The 17,128-nt window shown below is 68.9% G+C and overlaps 2 protein-coding genes across 9 annotated transcripts in view; one reads left to right on the top strand and one right to left on the bottom strand.

The window, feature by feature from the left end:
* Positions 1-61: 61 nt before the first annotated feature.
* On the top strand, positions 62-3,781 carry PSRC1 (proline and serine rich coiled-coil 1). 5 transcript variants are annotated; one of them, XM_064173910.1, is made up of 7 exons: positions 62-139; positions 1,475-1,523; positions 1,610-1,667; positions 1,957-2,323; positions 2,507-2,741; positions 2,871-3,029; positions 3,172-3,781. In XM_064173910.1, exons 2-7 carry the CDS (start codon positions 1,508-1,510, stop codon positions 3,369-3,371), a joined length of 1,035 nt encoding a protein of 344 aa, XP_064029980.1. In that variant the 5' UTR covers positions 62-139; positions 1,475-1,507; the 3' UTR covers positions 3,372-3,781. The 5 variants fall into 5 exon arrangements, with proteins under 5 accessions (XP_064029980.1, XP_064029981.1, XP_064029979.1 ...); XM_064173911.1 differs by having other exon boundaries at positions 1,472-1,523; XM_064173909.1 differs by lacking the exon at positions 62-139 and adding an exon at positions 236-413.
* CELSR2 (cadherin EGF LAG seven-pass G-type receptor 2) overlaps positions 3,442-17,128 on the bottom strand; it is a 28,488-nt gene continuing 14,801 nt past the window's right edge. Inside the window, exons 17-35 of one of the 4 annotated variants that reach the window (XM_064173905.1) lie at positions 16,602-16,696; positions 15,830-16,039; positions 15,011-15,194; positions 14,415-14,558; positions 13,454-13,673; positions 12,899-13,069; positions 12,050-12,176; positions 11,429-11,629; positions 10,725-10,899; positions 9,906-10,018; positions 9,605-9,681; positions 8,931-9,057; positions 8,379-8,501; positions 8,165-8,286; positions 7,626-7,714; positions 7,371-7,514; positions 6,358-6,540; positions 5,865-6,105; positions 3,442-4,714 (exon numbers count right to left, since the gene is read on the bottom strand). In XM_064173905.1, the coding sequence (XP_064029975.1) occupies positions 4,687-4,714; positions 5,865-6,105; positions 6,358-6,540; positions 7,371-7,514; positions 7,626-7,714; positions 8,165-8,286; positions 8,379-8,501; positions 8,931-9,057; positions 9,605-9,681; positions 9,906-10,018; positions 10,725-10,899; positions 11,429-11,629; positions 12,050-12,176; positions 12,899-13,069; positions 13,454-13,673; positions 14,415-14,558; positions 15,011-15,194; positions 15,830-16,039; positions 16,602-16,696 (2,774 nt within the window). In that variant the 3' untranslated portion in view covers positions 3,442-4,686. Of the gene's footprint in view, positions 4,715-5,864; positions 6,106-6,357; positions 6,541-7,370; positions 7,715-8,164; positions 8,287-8,378; positions 8,502-8,930; positions 9,058-9,604; positions 9,682-9,905; positions 10,019-10,724; positions 10,900-11,428; positions 11,630-12,049; positions 12,177-12,898; positions 13,070-13,453; positions 13,674-14,414; positions 14,559-15,010; positions 15,195-15,829; positions 16,040-16,601; positions 16,697-17,128 lie in introns of all 4 variants that reach the window. The other 3 variants (XM_064173906.1, XM_064173907.1, XM_064173904.1) reach the window with 3 other exon arrangements.

Genomic DNA, 17,128 nt, shown 5'->3' with positions numbered 1-17,128 from the left:
CGGGCAGCCAATGGGCGCGGCGGGACGGCGCGCGCGGCTGTGACGTCGGGGGGAGGGGGATTCGAACCAGGCCCCGCCTTCCCCCGCGCGCCAGACCCCGCCCCCTCCCCCGCGCGCGCGCCGCAAGCGGGCCCCGGCGGTGAGCGGGCACCGGGGGGGGGCGGAGCCAACCGGAGCCGGGGGCGGGGCCAACCGGGACCCCCTGGGGGCGTGAAAAAAAGGGGGGAGCGGAGACCCCGCGGGGGCGGCGGGAAATGAGCCCCTCCGGCGCGGGGCTGGGACCGCCCGGGACGGGGCTTGGGGGTCCCGTGGGGGTCGGCACGCGGGGCTGGGCCCCCCCGGCGGCGGCTGGGATCCTCCCGGGAGGAAGGGGCTGCGCTGGGACCCCCTGGCGGTGCTGGGAGCCCCTCAGGGTGGGTTGGGATCCCCCCCGGGTGGAGAGCGCTGGGCTGGGATGCGTTGGTGGAGCTGGGACCCCCCCGGAATCCGTGCGGGGCTGGGAGGCTCCGGGATCGGGATGAGGGTCCCTTGAGGGTCGGGGTACGGGGCTGGGACCGCCGCCTTGTGGGGCTGGGAGCCCCCCGGGATGAGAGCGTGGGGCTGGGATCCCTCGGTAGGGCTCGGACTGCCTGGGGTCGGAGCGTGGGGCCGGGATCGGGATGGGGGTGCCCCGGGGGTCGGGCGTGGGGCTGGGATCCGCGGGAGTCGTTAGCGCGGCTGGGACCCTCCCTCCGGTGTGGGGCTGGGACCCCTCGGTGGGGCCGGGGACCCTCTGGAATCGGGATGTGGGGCAGGGAGTCCCCGGGGCCAGGGTGAGGGGACCCTTGGGGGCCGGGAATCGGCCGGTGCGGGGCCGGGACCCGCCGGGAAGGAGGGCTCCGGGCTGAGACCTCTCGGTGCGGCCGGGAGCCTCTGCGGCCGGGGTGCGGGGCTGGGACCCTCCGGTTTGGGCTGCGGGCCGGGGGTGCTGCCGGGCTGGGCTCTGGGTCTGGGTCTGCCCAGTGGGGACTGGGAGCTGCCGCGGTGGGGATGGGAGCCTGGGAGCCCCCCCGGGATCGGGGTGCTGGACTGGGACCCCCCACTCGGGCTGGCGGGGGGCTGGGAGCAGCTGGAGTGGCGATGGGACCCCCTGGTGGGATTGCGGTGTGGAACCCCTGCGGGGTTGGGGTGCTGGGACCCCCCCGCTGTGGGCTGCGACCCTCTTAGTTGGGGCTGGGGTCCCCCGGGATGAGGGTCTTGGGCTAGGGCGCCCCCTGAGTGGGTGTCCCAGGGGTCCCTTCAGGGTGGCGCTTCCAAGCTGTGCCAGCCCTGGTGGTGCCATCCCCGGTGGCACAAAGGCCTGACTGTGCCTGGCACCGGCGGGTGCTGCCCCTGGGTGCTGGCCGGTGCCACCCGAGCGGTGGGTTTGGGGACACGGGTGGGGGGCTGGGACTGGGGTGGGGTCTGTGGGTCACCCCCCACTCGCCATCAGCAGCTCCAGTATCGGTGCCAGGCCAAGGAGGAGGGGATGGCTGAGGAGCGAGGTAGGGCAGTGCCAGAGCTGTGTCCCCCCCCCGTGCCAGCCCCCGTGGCACCGCTGGCCCGGGGCTCACCCCACCTGTGCCCCCAGATGTCCGTTTTGTCACCGAGGAGAGCTTTGACTTCGGGACTCTGTCACCTTCTGACAGGTGAGGGGGGCAGAGGGGGCAGCCCACCCTGGCATCGTGAGGGGCATGCCAACCCGTGCCCAAGCCCACGTGGGACGTGTGGGAATTGCCACCCTGCAGCCAAGGCCCTGGGATCACAGCAGGGCATTGCCCCCCCCCCGGCTGGGGGTCCTGGGAGCTGTGCCACCCTGCAGCTGGCATTATGGGTGGCACAGAGCTTCTGGGTGGTATGGGAGGGGGCCATGATGATGCATGACGTGGGTGGGCTCAGGGTGGCAGGGCAGGGCTCACGCAGGCCTTCACCACACAGCCAGGAGGAGGAGGAGGAGGAGGAGAAGGCTGAGGAGAGCCCAGCAGGGGCTGGTGGGGGGAGCTGGAGCCCCCTGAGCGGTGCCAACCTGGAGGAGATGATGCGGGAGGCCACCCGCCTGGCAGCGCAGCTGGAGCAGTGCCACCTGCCCCCTCCGAGCCCCCCTGGCACCGCACCCCACACCCCCAACAGCTGCCACACCCCCCCGAGCACGCACAGCCCCCGCAGCCCGCGGCGCCAGACCTTCGTGGTGAAGGACAGCCCCGTGCGGGCACTGCTGCCCACGGTGCCCCCCCTCCCTGCCCCCCGCACCCCCGCCAAGGCCCGCGGGGGCCCTGCTGCCAACAACGTCCCTGGCACCTCAAAGGTAGGTGGCACCCAGTGCGGCCCCGCGTTGTGTGCCCCCCAGGACTGAAGTCCAACACCCAGCTCAGGGTGCGGGGGCCCAGTGCCACCCTCATGGCGCCAAGGGTGGCATCGTGGCCTCCCCTGCCCTGCCTGGGGTGGGGGCAGCCACTAAGCCCTGCCCCTCTGTGCCCTCTGTCTCCAGCTGTCACCCAGCTGTCACCCCACGGCATCGCCAAAGGGGCTCCCTTCGGCCAGGGTGCCCCCCCCCGGAGCCAAGGTGCCACCCTCCAGTGCCAGGATACCACCCTCTGGGGCCAGGGTGCCGCCCCAGAGCCGGGTGGGCCCTCCCCGGGTGGGCCCCTCTCGGCCTTGCCCACCTCGGGGGCAGGGGGCTGGGAGCCGTGGCAAGTCGGAGCCCCCCCAGGGGGGCACAGCAGGTACCAGGGGACAGGGGCAGGGATGGGCATGGGCAGCAAGGTGGGCAGGGAGCCCCCACAGCATAGGCACCTTCAGGGTGGCTGTCAGGATGCCCACCTCATGCCCCCCTCCAACCTCCCTCTCCCCAGGCCCACCCAAGACAAGAGGGGGCCCTGCCCTCTGCCCCCCCCCCACCCGCCAGCCCCGTGCCAGGGCCACCACCGTCTCCATGCCCTCCAGCCGCCCTGCGGTGCCCAGTGCCAACCCCAGGGCACCTGGCCGGACCCCGGCGGGGGGGGCACCCCGAGGTAAGGATGGGTGCTGCGGGGGGGGGTGCGAGGGGGGGAGGAGCGGGGCACACGGGGGGGGGGCACACACGGAGGTGTGTGTGGGGTTGACCCTGCCCCCCCCTCGGCGCCTCACTGCCCCACGGCTGCTGTGCCCACGCAGGTGCGGGGGGGGGCCGCTGGCACCGCTGCCTCGGGGTGCAGACCAGGCCCCCCCCCCAGCCGCCTCCGTGCCCCCCGCAAGCCGGCGATGAGCAGCACCCCGAGGTGACCCCCCCCAGGAGCCGCCCGCAGCGATTTGGGGTGCTTGGACCCTTCCCCTCCCCCCCCCCGCCCACTCCCCCTCCCCAAACTCCTGCCTGAGGCAGGGCAGAGCTGGGGGCCGGGGGGGGGGGCGAGGATTGAGCCCCCCCGGAGCAGGCGGAGCCACAGGTTGGGTTTGGCTTTCATTACAAAAGGTTCCTGCAGCAATAGGAAACCCCCCCCGAGACCCCCCCCAAACCCAGCACCCAGGGGTCCCTCATGCCCCCCCCGCCCAGCCCCCCCCATAATAACCTCCCCCCTGCGGGTGGGCAAAGTACTGGGTCGGGGGGGGGGGAGGAGCAAACATCTCTGCGCCAAACGACCCCCCCCCCCCATCAGCATGTGTGCCCCTCCCTGCCCCCGCCGGGGGGGTGGCACAATGTGGGGGGGGGCAGGGGGGCGGGGGGGGGAAGCTCCCCTCTGCTGTGTGTCTTCTACGTGTCTTTTTTAAATAAACTCCTCAGCAAGCACAGGTTGGCACTGGGGGGGCATGGCGCGGGGGGGGGCATGGCGCGGGGGGGGCATGGCACTGAGGGGCAGGGCACTGGGGGGGGGTATGGCAGTGGTGGAGGGCAGGGCAGTAGAAGTGGCATGGCACTGGGAGGGGCATGGCACTGGGGGGGGCGCACCCTGTGCCACCACCACGGCCCCCCCTCCAGGGTGCCAACTTTAGAGGCAAGGGGAGGGCAAATCCCTGCCAGCATCCAAAGTGCAATGCGGGGGGGGGGGGGGGGAGAGGAGGAGAGGGGTTTGGGGCTCTGTGCCCTTCCCCCCTCCACCCCCTCCTCCCCCCTCTCGGTGCCACCCTCCCATCGCAGTGTTGCCAGGGCGGTGGGTGCCAAGCTGGGTGCCAGTTAGATGGAGGTCTCGTCGCTCCTGGGGGGGCACGGAGAGGGGGGGTACATGTACGGACAGACAGGGGTGGAGGTGGGCACGGGGGGGGTAAAAAAACCAAGACAGACAAATGTATGATCGGGGCCAGGCTGGGTGCCAGGATGCCCTGCCCAGCACCCAGCGAGAGCCCGGGCAAGGGGCAGGTGTGGGGGCATGGAGGGGGTGTGGAAGGGTGTGGGGGGCACATGGGGGGCATGGGACGGGCTTGGGAGGGACATGGCGGGTACGGGGTGGGCATGGAGAGGGCATGGGAGGTGCATGTGGGGCCATGGAGGGGCATGGGGGGGCATGAGTGGGCACAAGGGGGGGGTATGGGAGGGCACAGGGGGGGTATGGGGGAGCATGGGGAGGTTTAGGGGGGGCATGGCGGGTGCATGAGGGGGGCATGGAGGAGATACGGGAGGGGTATGGAGTGGCGTGGGGGGCATGGGAGGGCACATGAGGGCGGGCACGGGAGGGGGCACGGGGGGGCCCCCGCGGGTTAATGGAGGAAATTAAAAAACAGAAATCTGTGCCAAGGAGGGGGGCAGGGGGGGAGAGAAGAGCAGGGTTAGTGCCCGCGGGCAGGGTGCCCGCCCTGGGCCAGCCGCTGTGCCAGCCTGGACTCACACACACACACACACACTCTCCTGTGGGCACCCCAGCACCTAGTGGGCACCTTGTGGATAGCCAATGGGTACCCAACGGGCACCACAACACCCAATGGGTGCCACAAGGATAGCCAGTGGGTACCCAACGGGCACCCCAGTACCCAATGGGCACCACAAGGATAGCCAATGGGTACCAAATGGGCACTCCATGGATACTGAGTGGGCACCCAACACTCAGTTGACCACCCATGGGCATCCTATGGGTGCTGCTAGAGATAATTGGCATCTCATGGATAATCAGTGAGCACACAACATCCAATTGGCACCCTGTGGGCACGCTGTGGGTGCTGTTAGAGCTGATGGGCACCTATTGGGCACTTAGGGATAGCCAATGAGTACCCAAAGGATAGTCAATGGGCACCCAATGGGCACTCAACACCCAAAAGGAGCCCAGTGGGCACTTCAGCACATAATGGGCACCTGACAAGCACACTGGCACCCAGTGGGCACTCAACAGGCACCATGTCATGCATTGGGAACAGTTACACCTGGCATCTCATGGGCACTCTTAGACCCAGTGGGCATCCTCACCCCTATGCCACCCAGTGGGTGCCCTCACACCCAGTGGACAACCTTACACCTGATGGGCACCCAAACGGCACCCTTCAGCCTGATGGGCAGCCTGGCATCCAATGGGCACCCAAGGGCCATCCTTTCACACAACAGGCACTCCAAGGGCATCTTTGCACCCAGTGGGCACAGAGACCTCTGCCACTTCATGGGCACCCAACCTCACAGGCACTCTTGGACCAAAGGGGCACCTGTTGGGCACCTTGGCACCCAGTGGATAGCTGATGGGCACCCACCAGTCTCCCTTTCACCCTGTAGGCACCTTTTGGGCACCCAGCAGCCACCCCTTCACCTGCTGCACACCAGTGGGCACCCTTGCACCCATGAGCCATTCTTTCACTCGGCCAGCACCCAGCCCCCCCCCCCCCCCGCGCTTGGCACCCCCTGGGCACCCACCCAGCTCCCTGGCACCCATCCCCTCCCGGCCGCGGGCACTCACTCGGAGCCGGAGGAGTCCTCGTCGGCGGTGCCCGCCCGGATGCTCATGGCGATGGGCGTCACCCCCCGCAGCTGCTCCCGCAGGCTCTGCCGGGGCCGGGGGGCAACAGCGCCCCCCGGGGCTGCCGCGGGCACCCCCCCCGCCCTGCTGCCCTCACTGCCAGGGGAGCCGGGGGGGGCACCGGGGCGCTGGGTGCTGCCCCGCTCGCTGATGGGGGGCAGGGACTTCTTCTTCAGGATGCCTGGCGGGGAGGAAGCAGCCAGGGGCTGGGTGTTGGGGGGGGCACCAGCGTTGAGGTGCCCCCTCCTTGGCACCCAGATGCTTGGTGCTGGGGGGGACCAGCGTTGAGGTGCCCCCTCCTTGGCACCCAGATGCTTGGTGCTGGGGGGGACCAGCGTTGAGGTGCCCCCTCCTTGGCATTCATTGGGGTAGCAGACCCCAGCCCGGCTGAGACCCCCCCCCAGATGCCCTCGGGGCAGTTCCCAGCCCGTACCTTTGTGGGGGTGGGGCAGGGGCAGCAGCGGGGGCAGGGTCTCGCCGTTGGGCCGGGGGGGGTCTCCCCGGGGGGGTCCCTCCACACGCAGCAGCTCGGTGCCCCCTGGGCCCTCGCTGTCGCTCGCCGTTGTCACGAACTCCCCTGGCCAGTAGGGGCGCCCTGGAGCCACCGAGATGTCGCCTGGGGGAGGTACGGGGCTGGGGGGGGGCACTGCTGGGATGGGCAAGGGGAGGGGCACCCCCCTCACATCTTGGGCCCCCCCCTCGGGGCGGGTGAGGGGCACTCCCTCTGCCACCCTGCCATGCTCTAGTTAGTGCCACCCACTGGCACCTCAGCCTGGGTGAGAGACCTGCTCCATACCCACTGGGTGCCCTCCATCCACACCCCCGGCAGTACCAGGCCCCCCCAACCCCACTGAATGCCTCTCACTACCCACCCAGGGTGTCCCTCACCCTGCCGTGCCCACTGACCACCCCCCGCAGCACCCCAGACTTGTTGAGAGACCACCCCCAGCCTCCCACTCTGTGCCCCCCTGGCACCCTGGGCAGGGTGAGGGACACCTCCAAACCCATTGGGTGCACCCCAGCAGCCCCCAGACAGGGCAAAGGGCAGCCCCACCCCGCCCCATGCCCAGTGGGTGCCCTCCCATCCCAATATGGACAGGGCAATGCCCCTCGCCATGCTCACTGGGTGCCCCCCATTGGCACTCCACACAGGGTGGAGGACTCCTCCATGCCCACTGGGTATCCCCAACCGGGGTGAGTGACCTCTCAAGCCCACCAGCCAGGGTGAAGCATCCCCCCCTCCCCATGCCCAGTGTGTACCCACGTTGGCACTCTGAATAGTGAGGGACCCCCTGCCCCCGACTTCCCCATCCCCCCCAGAGTGGGCCCTACCAAGCTCCTGCCAGCCTTAGAGCCCCATGCCCCCCCCGGGTGCCCTTCATCCAACTGTGTCTCGGCGGAGGGACCCCCATGCCCGGCGGCTGCCCCATGCCCGGCTGGCATTACCGGGGGCGGAAGGCAGGGGGGGCGCGGGCAGGGGGTCCCAGGCGTCGGGGGCGGCCTCGTCGGCGCTGTCGGAGGAGGGGCTGGAGCCGAAGGAGCTGTGCTCCTCCTCCAGCGACAGGTCACTGTCCGAGTCCGAGTCGTGCTCTGGGGGGCACGCAGCTGGGTCGGGGGGTGCCCAGCGACACCTCTGCCCGCCTCCCGCACCCCTCCCCGGGCTGAGCCCGGGCAAGCTCCTTGCATCTGTGAGGCTCCTACCCTCAGGCTGGTCCTGGGCGTCGAGGAAGAGTCCTCCAGCCTCGGCCAGTGCCCGCTGCCCAGGGCTGCCTGCCAGCCCCGAGTCCTCCCTGCCAGAAACGGCACCCAGCAGTGCCCACCAGCACCCAGCGGTGCCCAGTGGTGCCCTCCACACCTTGTCACCTCGCTGCCACCCCACAAATCCATCACCTTGCCACCTCAGCATCATGCCACCTTGCCACTATGCTGCTCCTCCATGCCACCCCATCACCCCACCACCCAAATGATCCATCACCTGCCAACCCACTGCCCACCTAACCCATAGCCCACCAGCCCATCACCCACCAATCCACCACCCACCCAACCCACCACTCACCAACCCACTACCCACCACTCACCCACCACCCCATCACCCACTCAACCCAGCCCCCCAACCCACCACCCACCAAACCCTCAACCCATCACCCACCCTACTGCCCACCAACTCAACCCCCAACCTATCACTCACCAACCCACTGCCCCCTAACTCCCCCCCCCCGCCGTGCCCCCCTGCCTGGTACCTCCGCACAAAGGGGATGTAGCTGTGGTGGCTCTTGCCAGTGCTGGGCAGGGAGCCAGTGGAGCCACCCAAGGGTGCTGGGTACAGCCTCCCTGCCACATAGGTGCTGTCGCAGCCATAGGCCTGCCGGGGGGATGAGGACATGCCAACCATAGTGGGGGCTTGCCCCTCGCCCCCACAGATGCCTCCCCAGCACCTCCTCAGGTGGCACTCACAGGGGTCAGGGTGGACTTGGTGGCCAGCGCAGGATCGGGCCCGCGGGTGCGGGCACAGCTGAGCCGCAGGCTCCTCCGCACCTCCTTGCTCAGCACCACGCAGAAGAGGAAGATGAGAGGACCCTGAGGTGGCAAGGGGGCAATTTGGCATGGGGGTGAGCATGGGGGGGGCAGCCAGTCCCCATCTGCGTGCTGCTGGGGAGCCACCCGCACCCCCAGGGTCCCCTGTGCCCAATGGGTGCCCACATCAACGCTTTGGATATGACACTCCCTGAGTGCCCCCCAGTGTCACCCCTAACCGGGTGAGGAGCCCCCTGTGCCCACTGGGTGCCCCACACCTTGGCACCTTGGCCAGGACGAGGGCAGTCTCATACTACTGACACCCCCCCCCAGTGTCTGCGGGACCTTTGGCACCCCTGGGCTGCGATGCCATGGGGAGCTAGGGGGGTCTACGGGAGCTGGAGTGGGCTCTGAGGGCACAGGGGCTGGGGGCTCCATGGGGTGCCCGGGGCCGTGCGGGGCCGTGAGGGGCGCGGGGGGGGTCGCACTGACCTGCAGGCAGTTGGAGACGGCGAACAGGTAGTGCAGCAGCAGCGCATCGCTGTTGACCGCCAGCAGCGCCAGCAGCCAGGAGAGGCTGGGCAGGGCCAGCACCGCCGCGGCCGTCCGCAGCCCGGAGCTGGGGCACGGCGTCAGTACCGGCCCGTGCCCGGCCCGTGCCCCGCCCGCCTCTTGCCCAAACCGTGCCCGAACCCTGCTGCCTCATGAGGACTGAGCCACCTCCCCCGCCATGGACACCAGCACCCTCTGCACTCCCACCCACGCGTGCCCCACGTCCTCCCTGTGCACCTGCCGCCTACGGGCACCTCAGTACCCTGGATTCCCCCCACACTCCATGCCACCTATGGGTGCCCCAGCTCCCCGTGTGCCACATGGGTACCCTCTACTGCCCCGATGACACCCCAGCGCCCAATGCTCCCTGCCGGCCAGGGGAACTCAGGCTTTCCGTGCTGCCCTGCCACCCACGGGTGCCCCTGGCCCCCGGCCCCCCGTGCCCTCGTACCTCCCAACTTATGCCCAAGCACCTCTTGCTCCCCTGTCTCCCAGAGACACCCAAAGCACCAAATCCCTCCTTGCCAGGCACCCCAGCGCCCTGGCCCCTTTGGGTGCCCCAGCACCCTGTACTCCCCTGCTCCCCGTGGGTGCCCCTGCCCTGGGTTACTCACGCCGTGCCCTTCTTCTCGAAGCCCTGCGGGGTGGCACAGGTGGCCCTGGCGGCCAGCACGAGGAAGAGGATGCCAATCTGCAGAGGGGCAGAGAGGGGTGAGCAGGCAGGTGTGGGGGACAGGCACCCAACGGGCGCGCTGGGCACCCAACGGGCGAGCCGGGCACCCACGGGCGAGCCGGGCACCCACGGGCGAGCCGGGCACCCCACGGGCAAGCCGGGCACCCACGGGCGAGCCGGGCACCCATGGGCGAGCCGGGCACCCACGGGTGACGCCAGCGCCACGCAGCGCCTGTACGCACAGCGACGGCGGCGGCGATGGGCCCGGCTAGGCTCCAGACCAGCGAGTCGTGGATGGAGAGCCAGCAGAAGTCAGGGTTCCCGTAGCCCTCGGGGTCCAGCCCCACCGCCAGCCCTGCCGGCACCGGCCGCGGCCGTCAGGGCAGGGCCCAGCGGGGGGGGGGAGGGGCGGAGCTAAGGAGGGGCGGGGCCAATGGGGAGGGTGGGGCTAAGGAGCACGGGGAGGGTAATTAAATGGGCAGGGCCAATGAGGAGAGGGGCTCGGGGTGGGACTAAGGGCTGGGACAAAGGAGGGGCGGGGCCAAGGGAGAAGGGGCGGGGATAAGACAGTGGGCGTGGCCAATGAGGAAAGTATGGAGGAGGGGCAGGGATGAGGAGGGGTGGAGCTAAAGAGGGGGTGGGGCTAAGTGGGGAAGGGGTAGGGCCGAGAGGTGGAGGCGTGGCCATTGAGTTGGAGGTGTGGTCATGGGATTGGGGCGGGGCTATGGCCTTGGGGAGAGGCCATTTAGTTGTGGGGGGGCCGTGGGCTGAGGGCTTGACCCCACGGGACCTATGTTGGGGGGTGGGACTATGCTCTCTGGGGCGGGGCTACACATGCAAACGTGACACCGCCCTACGCCAAGGTGATTGGAGGAGGTGGCCGAAGGGGCGTGGCTAAGCAGAGGGCGTGGAGCCCAAAGGGGCGGGGCGGTGGGCGCCCGCTGGGGGTGGGTGGTCCCGGGTGGGGGGGAGTTAGGAACAAGGCGGGGGGGGCGGGGGGGCGCTGGGGGTCGTGTGGCGGTGCAGGGGGCGGGGCCGGGGCGCAGGGGGCGTGTCCTAACCGGTGATGAAGGCAGGCAGCCCCCAGCCCAGCACGTGGTAGAAGCGCATGGGGCCGCGGTCCACGTGGCGGGGCTCGCTGCGACGCCGGTACAGATGCAGCCCCTCCAGCAGCGCCCAGCCCACGGCGCTCAGGTACAGGAACTGCAGCAGGATGGCCACCACCGTGCACGCCAGCTGGCACACACCGCGTCACTGCCGTGCCCAGCGGCGTGCCCAGCGACACCGCCCCCGACACCCCCCGCCGCAGACATCCCCAGCGATATCGCTCGGTGCCACCCCCAGGGACACCCCCAGGGACACCCCCAGGGACATTCTCGAGTGGCACCCCCAGGGACATCATTCCCCAGTGCCACCTCCATCGGTATCCATGAAAGCCCCATCCTAGAGGCTCCACCTTCTCCCACAGCTCCCCACCCTTTGGGACCCCCACCCAGTTTGAGATGCCCCAGTCTCAGAGCCCCACCCCCTTGGAGAGCCCCTCCCCCTTCTTCAAGACTCCTCCCCTTCCAAAGCCCCGCCCCTACACAAGACCACATCCCAGCCCTCCACTCAGCCCCACTCACTGCATCCCCAGCCCCACTCACTGCATCCCCAACCCCACTCCAACTTAACCCCGGGGGGGGCAGGTAGGGAGATCCCAACCCCTTCGAGCGCTCCCGCCATGCCCCACCCATCTCTGCCCCTCCCCCGGTGCCCGCTTTACCGGCAGGTCAGCCTGGTTGATGCCCAGCAGAAAGACGAGCTGTGCCAGCAGCAGGGCAGTGGCAGCGTGGCGGCGGATGCCATGGCGGTTGGAACGGGGGCCACGGGGCCCCCCCAGGGCCAGCACGGCCAGGAGCAGCCCTGCCAGCCCCACGCCCAGCGAGGCGTAGGTCAGGGCTGCCAGGGGCAGGATCTCTCCATTCTGTGGCACCGGGCACCCACCATCAGCCTGTGCCCTCGCTGGGCGCCCGCCGGGTATGTGCCATCCCACTAATCCATCGCCCTGGCACGCTGTCACCCCAGGACGGTGCCGCCCTGCCACTGTGCTGCTGTGGCACCCCACCACCCCATCTGCCACCTCAGTGTCGTGCCACCTTACCACTGTGCCACCCCTCCAGCCATCCCACCACACAACTCTCTACCAACCCCTCCCCACCCCCCCCCAGGCCATTGCCCAACCTCGGAACGCAGCCGCAGGTCCTCTCCACCCACCAGGTGCCTTCCCCCTCTGCCCGCCCCTGCCACCCGACAGCCCTGCCCCACAGCGTGGCACCAACTGCTGCCCACATGCCCCTCTGTGCCTGTGCCCTCTGCGCCCTGCTGCGTGCCCCCCCATGCCCACCTCGCGGCGGGAGATGTCCATGAGTACGGCGAAGCTGGTGAGGTGGTGGCACTGGCAGCTGACATGGCTCCGGTTGCGGAAGGCGACTTCGCAGCCCCTCGCCGACCAGCCGCCCGCGCCGCCCGCCCTGCGTGGCACCCTCAGCTGGCACTACAGCCTCACCCAGCCCGCCCAGGGGCACCCCCCAGCACCCGCAGCCAGCCAGGCACCCACCCCAGCTGGAGACACCCACCAGGGACGCCAATTGGCACCTGCAAACAGTGCCCATGGAGACCCAGCCCACCCGAGGATACCCACCGGTACCCTCCGTGTCGCTGATCACCCCTGGCGACACCCACAGCCAGCCGGGCACCCCCCCCAGCTGGGGACACCTACCCGGGGGCGACCACTGGAGCCTTCAGGCATTGCCCAGGGATACCCACCCCAACAGGAGGCATCCACCCAGAGACGCCCACCCACTCTCTGTGCCTGATACCCACTCATAACACCCCTGGTAAAGGCTGCCACCCTCGTGTCCTGCCACATAGCCACTTGTACCAGCGATGCCACCCCACAGCCCTGTCCCTGTGTCTGGGCAGCTGGGCATACCCTGTCCCTGATGTCACCCACAGGGGTCTGGGCAAGTGGGCATACCCTGTCCCTGGTGTCACCCACTACGGTCTGGGCAGCTGGGCACGATCCTGTCCTTGCATCACCCACCGGGGTCAGGACCCCACCCCCATGCCACTCACCCATATCCCTCAGGGGCAGCCCTGACTCTACCCACCACATGCCACCCTCTGCTCTCCCACCGCCAGGTCCGCAGTGCCCCCCGCAGTGCCCCCCGCAGTGCCCCCCGTGCCCGCTCACAGCAGGGAGTGGTTCCAGAAGACGCAGATGGGTTTGGAGCGTTCCTGCGTCTCCAGCAGCCGGAACTGGAGGGTGATTGGTTTGGGCAGCGGTGCCCGCAGTGCCCCTGCCCCCGCCGCGTGCACGCTGATGCTCACCACCGGGGTGTTGATGACAGGGCGCTTGGGCACCCTGGGGTGCACTGCGGTCAGGTCCCCAGCCAGGCATGGACACCTTGCCACCCTCCGTGATGCCCTGATGCACCCTGGCACCCCACGGAACAGCCTCCTGATCCCTTGTGCCCCCCCATCCTTGGGCACCACGTGGGCACCCTCCCAGCTTCCCATTCCCCAGCACCCCACGGGCACCGTTTTCAGTCCCTCCCCAGGGATCTTCGGGCACTCTAAGGGCACGCTTGGCATGCCAGGGGCACCCTTCTGTCCCTCCATTTCCCAGCACTTCAAAGAGGCCATCCCTCACCCTGGCACCACATGGGCACCCTTGGACACCCTTCCCAGACCTCCATCTCCCAGCACCGCGGAGATGCCCTCCCCATGCCCTCAGCCCGGTGGGCACCTGAGGCTGCGCTTGTCGCTGTCGTAGTGCTGCGGCAGGAGCCCTGCCAGGGTGCGGTAGATGATGAGGCTGGCGATGGCCTGGCCCTCGCCCAGCGCCGGGTGCCGCTTCTGCCGGGTCACCAGCGCCACCTCCTCCTCCTCCTCCTCCTCCGCCTCTTCAGCCTCCTCCTCCTGCCCACCTGTGCCCTGAGGTGGCTGCCCGTGCCCAGCCGAGGGATCTGGAGTGCAGGGGCAGAGGGAGGCTGGCACGATGTGTTGCCACCTACACAGCTGTGCCAGCGTCCCTGACTCTGCCAGCCCCGTGGGGTCATCCTGGGGCCCTCCTCTTCTTGCCAACCTCATGCCAAGGTTCCTGACCATGCCACTGCCACCCTGGGGTCCCCAACTCTGCCAGCCCAATGGTGATATCAGGGTGCCCATCCTGTCAGCTCCACTGCCACAGTGGGGCTCCCAGTGTTGCCAGCCCCATGCCAGGGTCCCCAGTCATGCCAGCCTTATGGCCAGACTGGGGTTCCCACGACTCTTGCCAGTCCCATGCCAGGGTTCCTCACTGTGCCACCCCCATCTTGTGGTCCCCAACTCTGCCAGCCCCATGGCCATATGGGAGCTCCCAACCCTACCAACCTCCTGCCAGGGTGCCCCTGATCCCGCCAGCCCTCCTGCCACACTTGAGGTCCTCAAGCCTGCCAGCCCCACACTGGTGTCCCCAACTATGCCAGCCCCCTGCCAGTGTCCCCAACTGTGCCAGTCACTCCCACAGCCATAGCTGCCTCCCCCCAAGCCCTACCAACCCCATGGCCACACTGGAGCCCCCCATCACCATGCCCACTCCCCAGCTGTGCCAGCGAGCCCAGCCCTGCCAGCCCATGGCTGTACCAGCACTTCTTCCACACGCCGGTGGCAGCCCCCTGTGCCCGCTGTGCCCATCCCCTGTGCCCTCTGTGCCCCCCCGGACTCACGCCTGCCCTCGGGTGCCCGGAAGACGCTGTCGGGCAGGATCACAGTGGTCTCCAGGTCCGGAGGCTTCTCCCCCCGCAGTGCCTCGTAGCGTGGCAGCCTGGCACCTGCCAAGCTGCCCTTGTCCAGCCGCACCACCGACACCACTGCCGCATCATGGCACACACCGGTTGGCACCCCGTGTGCCTGGCACCCATGGACCCCTGCACCCACAGACCCTGGCACCCCATGTGCCCAACAGCCACAGACCTTGGCATCCCATGTGCCTGGCACCCACAGACTGTAGCATCCAGGAGCTCAATGCACTCAGCCTCTGGCACCCATGGCCCCTGGCACCCTGTGTGCTTGGCACCCACAGAGCCCAGCACTCCATGTGACTGGCACCAATGAGTGCTGGCACCCCAGCACCCACAGCCCATGGCACCCATGGACTTCCAGCACATACCCACATCCTTGGGCACATCCCCTGGGCTCATGTATGCCCTTGGGCACACACACATATCCCCATGGCACACAGATGCCCCCAGCACATCCCCTTGTGCCCAACACCCTGCTCCTGGGCACCCCTCTGCCTGTGCCCATGGGGGTGCCCACTCACCGATGTTGGGGGTGACGATGGTGAAGGGGCTGAGGTAGGTCTGGGGCATGTTCTGTGCCAGGGCACTGGCATAGTCCTCGAAGTGCTTGAGCAGCCAGGCTGTGCCCCCCTCCGTCTGCTGGATCAGCTCCCAGTGCCGCTTGTTGCTGGTGTCCAGCAGGGCACTGCCCACCCGCAGCAGGTTCTGCCAAGCCCCAATGGGTACCTGTCACCCTGGCATCTGGGCAGGGCTTTGCTTCCCCACAATGCTCCAGGGCACCCTGGTGCCAGCTATGCTGTAATCCCCCGTTAAGCAGAGGGGTGCCCATTGCCCTGGCATCAGGGCTCATGGAAGGGGGCACTGTGCCCACTGTACACACAGCTCAGCAATTCCCTGGGGAGCAAAGCACGGAGGAGATGCCCTGGCACTGCCAGCTGCTCTCAGGCACTCCTTGCCCCAGCACTGCCTCTGGAAGGGACTCTCATTGCCTTGGCACTGAGCCTCCTCCACCGCCCCACGTTACATGAAGCAGGTGCCCTGGCACCTTTCAGAAGGCTGCCCATGACCCTGGCATCTGGACTGCTGTATTAAGCACACCCCCAGTGAGGGTGCCAACCACCCTAACACCCTGCAACAAGCCCCTCATGAGGGTGCCCATCGTGCTGATGTTGCACCTCCACCACCCCCCCACTCCCCTCATGAGGGTGCCCATCACCCTGGCACTGACCCTCCCGCACCAACCTGCCCACACGGGTGCCCATCACCCTCTGTTGTGCCTCCAGCAGCCCACGCTCTCTGGGCAGGTGCCCCTCCCCACGCCCCCAGCCCTGCGCTGTCACCTCTGTGAAGTGGGCATCCTGGGTGGCAGCCAGGCGGAAGCCGCGCTGGGCACTCTCGTGGCGCAGCAGCCGCGTTGCCAGGCCGTATGCCAGCCGCAGGTCGCTGCCGAAGTAGGCTGGGGTGTGCCTGGTGGCCTCCCGCAGCTGCAGTGCCACCCGCCGGGACTGTGCCACGTCCAGCCGGGACTCGTTCCGCGACAGCCGCTCCGCCTGCGGCGGGGAGGGCACCTCAGCAGGGACACCCTGCTGGTGCCACTGTGCCAACCCAGCCTATCCCATCCCAGGGTGCCAGCGTGGTGAGGCTGGAAGGGACCTCTGGAGCTCACCCAGCCCAACCCTGCCCAAGCAGGGCACCCACAGCAGCTTGCCCAGGGGCACAGTGCCCAGGGGGGGTTGGAAGCCAGAGCCCAGAGCTGGGCCCAGCACTGCAGATGTGCCCCCCCGGGCAGAACCTGCCCTGCTCTGCTGCCCACACTCTCCTCCGTGCCCCCCAGCACCCCACTGGCCTCCTTGGCCACCAGGGCACCTTGCTGGCTCCTGGGCAGATGTTGCCCCCCAGCACCCCCAGGGCCTTCTCCTGGGAGCTGCTCTCCAGCAGGTCCCCCCCAGCTGTGCTGCTCAGGAGGTTGTTCCTGCCCAGGGGCAGGCCCTGCCCTTGCCCTGGCACAGCTGCAGGAGCTTCTCCTCCCCACAGCTCTCCAGCCTGGCCTGCTCCCCTCTGTCACCCCATGCCACCCTGTGCCACCCTGTGCCAGCCCACCAGGACACTCACCCAGGCGCGCAGGGCAGCAAATGCCAGGGAGCTGCAGTTGAAGAGGTTGGGCGGCAGCCAGCCCTTGTGCTCGTCACAGTGCCGCACGGCCGTGCCTGCGGGCACACAGGTGGCACTGCCAGGTCACTGCCCCCTCCCTCAGCCCCATCCCAGCCACCTCACAACCTGGCACCCCCCAGCCCAGCTCTGCCACTCTAACCCAGCAGTGTGTCCCCACCCCAACCTCAGTGCTGTCCCCTCCCCAGCCCCACCTCAGTGGTGCCACCACCATGGCACACACCCCACACCCCCAACCCAGCAATGCCAGCATGGCATCACCCCTGCAAGCTCTGCCCGAGCAGTGCCACCACAGTGCCACACTCCTGCCCCATCTCAGCAGTGCTCTCATGGTGTCCCCTCCCCCTCCATGTCCCACTGGTGCCACCACAGTGCCATTCCCTAGCCCCATCCCCACTCTGCCACCACCTTCCCTGCCCCAGCAGTGCCACCTTGCCCCAGCTCCACCCCAGCAGTACCAGCACTATGCC

Source organism: Pogoniulus pusillus, chromosome 39 (assembly GCF_015220805.1).
Source record: "Pogoniulus pusillus isolate bPogPus1 chromosome 39, bPogPus1.pri, whole genome shotgun sequence".
NCBI lineage: Eukaryota > Metazoa > Chordata > Aves > Piciformes > Lybiidae > Pogoniulus > Pogoniulus pusillus.
The sequence above is the reverse complement of the archived record's forward strand: the minus strand, read 5'-3'. Positions and strand labels throughout refer to the sequence as shown.